Raw genomic sequence first — 2,457 nt, forward strand, 5'->3', positions numbered from 1 at the left:
CAGGAATGCACAGCTGGATTCTAAGCTCCTTGAGGTAGGGATCTCTTCTTACTGCTTCGATTCAGGTGGGCAGCCATGTTGGTATGAACCAACAGAATAAAGTTTGAGCCCAGTGGCACCTTTAAGGCCAACAAAGATTAGCCGTATGCAGGCACATGAAAGCTTACACCCAGAATTAAACTTTGTCGGTCTTAAAGGTGCCACTGGACTCAAACTTTGTTTCCTGCTTATGTTACTCTGCAAGCTGTGCTATACATGGAAGGCAGAACATTAATGCCACCGCCACCGCCACCACCATCAATACACCATTGTTCTCAAAGAGCTTCCAATATTTTCCTCTTATTATTTACATCAGAGGCTGTGAAGATGTGTGTTTTTTCCTTGGAGGCTTGACATGAGCAAAACCTTCACCAGAAGGTTTAAAAAGGTCTCTCTCTCTCTCTCTCTCTCTCTCTCTCTCTCTCTCTGGGCAGAGAACAGGCAAGAAGAGGGAAGTCGGTCCAATTGCTTTCCAGCTTACATATGCTAATAGCTCTAGCAGGAGAGACAATGGGATGGGCAAGTCCCCCCCTCCCCTTTCAAGCAGGGAACAGAGATTTGGAGGTGTTATTAAATGCTAGAGAGGCTTCAAGAAGAAAATTTCTGGAGACATCAGGAAGAGCTTCCTTGACTTGGCCTGACCAGGTCAGCGAGAGGAGAAAAGGAGAGGTGATAAAAACTTCTTGCTGCAGGAAGAAGGTCCCTTTTCCTTGGGTGCTCAGTCCATGAAAGGACCTCTCTCCGTGGGGAAGGCAGCCATTGACCATGGGCTCGCCTAGAGAGCTAGAGCAAGCTTCAAGGTAATAGGTGCTCTGGAGAGATTTGTAACTTCCTAAACATAAGGAGCCTGTCCTATTTTAACATCTGATAGGACACGTATAGAGAGAATCACTGAATCACAGAGCTGGAAGGGGCCATACAGGCCATCTAGTCCAACCCCCTGCCCAATGCAGAAACAGTCTACAGTACCCCTGACAAGTCTTTGTCCAGCGGCTGCGTAAAGACTGCCAATGAGGGGGAGCTCACCACCTCCCGAGGCAGCTGATTCCACTCTTGAACAACTCTTACTGTAAAAAAGTTTTTCCTAATATCCAGCCAGTACTTTCCCGCCCTTAATTTAAACCCATTATTGTGAGTCCTTTCCTCTGCTGCCAAGAGGAACAGCTCCCTGCCCTCCTCTCAGTGACAGCCCTTCAGATACTTCAAGAGAGCAATCATGTACCCCCTCAACTGCCTCTTCTCCAAACTGAACATTCCCAGGTCCCTCAGTCTTTCCTCATAGGGTCTAGCCTCCAGGCCCCCAGAGAGAGACAGAAGATTTGCGTTTTACCAATTTCTTTTGGTTCCCTTGCTCAAACTGGTGCTGTGCTAAAAGTATGCTTGTGAACATTTTCTTTTTAATAAATACTCTATAACTTAAGATGCTGGCAGCGGTTCTCTGTACCACATAGACCTCTGCTGTCTCAGACATGCTATTCTAAAAAGAGCACCAAGGGGAAGGTAGGCAGTTGGAACAGCCCTTTAGGGGTGCACAAAGCCACAAAGCCGTGGTGACCAGGCGCTGGGCAGCAGGAGACACAGAGGCCAGGCCTCAGAATGTGGAATGGAAGCTGGGAGTCCTCCAGACCCTCCCAGTGGGCAATTCTGTACAAAGGTCAGGTGGTGGTGACCCTACCCAAGAGTGGAAGAAATACCTAGGAGGGTAGGACGGGATAGTGCCCACAGGCCAGAGCGGGCCTGTTCTGCCACAGAGGCTCAGGAGACAACCTTATGGACCACACTTATTTCATAAGAGAACAACACATACACACAGAGAGAGTACATATTTAAACACAGATGTGTGTAGTCGAGAATGTGGAATCCAGAGATCAGCTGGAAGTTGGTTTCTTAATTGTATCAAAACAAAGGAAACCTTGAAGTCTAAGTGTGAGAGGAGGGAAACAGATTAATTTACGCTTTCTGCAGCGATCCCAATTTAAAGGTAACTACAGCACCAGAATCCAACGGGTTAGTGTATTCTTACATCTTTAACAATGGCACAAACCTGCCAGACAACACTAACTAAAGCCAATGCTTAACGTTTATCTGAGTTTGAGACTTCCAATATAAAACACCTAACAACCTGAATTGAACATGTATGTACTTACGGTTTCATACTGAAGATGTCCTTGTAGCCTGCCATACATGTTTCCTTATTTTTATGCTTCTCAGATATAAACTTTTCTTTTGTCCATGTCATCTGTACTTTTTCTGGTGTGGCGACAGCTGTGAGAGATTTAACCATCCCCGTTGAGTGGGATGCAGTGTTTCTGTCGTGGATCAACTGAGCCTGACCAAACACAAACGAGCAAAAGAAAGATTGGAAAGTCAGGGAAACTGAATTGGCAGAGGCCTTTTCTCGTACTACACAACCACTTT

General features: G+C 46.3%; 1 protein-coding gene across 1 annotated transcript in view; it reads right to left on the minus strand.

Annotated features, from left to right (window-relative positions):
• LOC107117788 (solute carrier family 12 member 7-like) overlaps positions 1–2,457 on the minus strand; it is a 56,204-nt gene that overhangs the window by 19,811 nt on the left and 33,936 nt on the right. The window contains exon 11 of the mRNA XM_015419954.1: positions 2,187–2,368. Within this exon, the coding sequence (XP_015275440.1) occupies positions 2,187–2,368 (182 nt within the window). The remainder of the gene's footprint in view (positions 1–2,186; positions 2,369–2,457) is intronic.

The sequence above is a fragment of the Gekko japonicus genome, unplaced genomic scaffold (genome assembly GCF_001447785.1).
Source record: "Gekko japonicus isolate JY-2015 unplaced genomic scaffold, Gekko_japonicus_V1.1 scaffold4163, whole genome shotgun sequence".
Classification (NCBI taxonomy): domain Eukaryota; kingdom Metazoa; phylum Chordata; class Lepidosauria; order Squamata; family Gekkonidae; genus Gekko; species Gekko japonicus.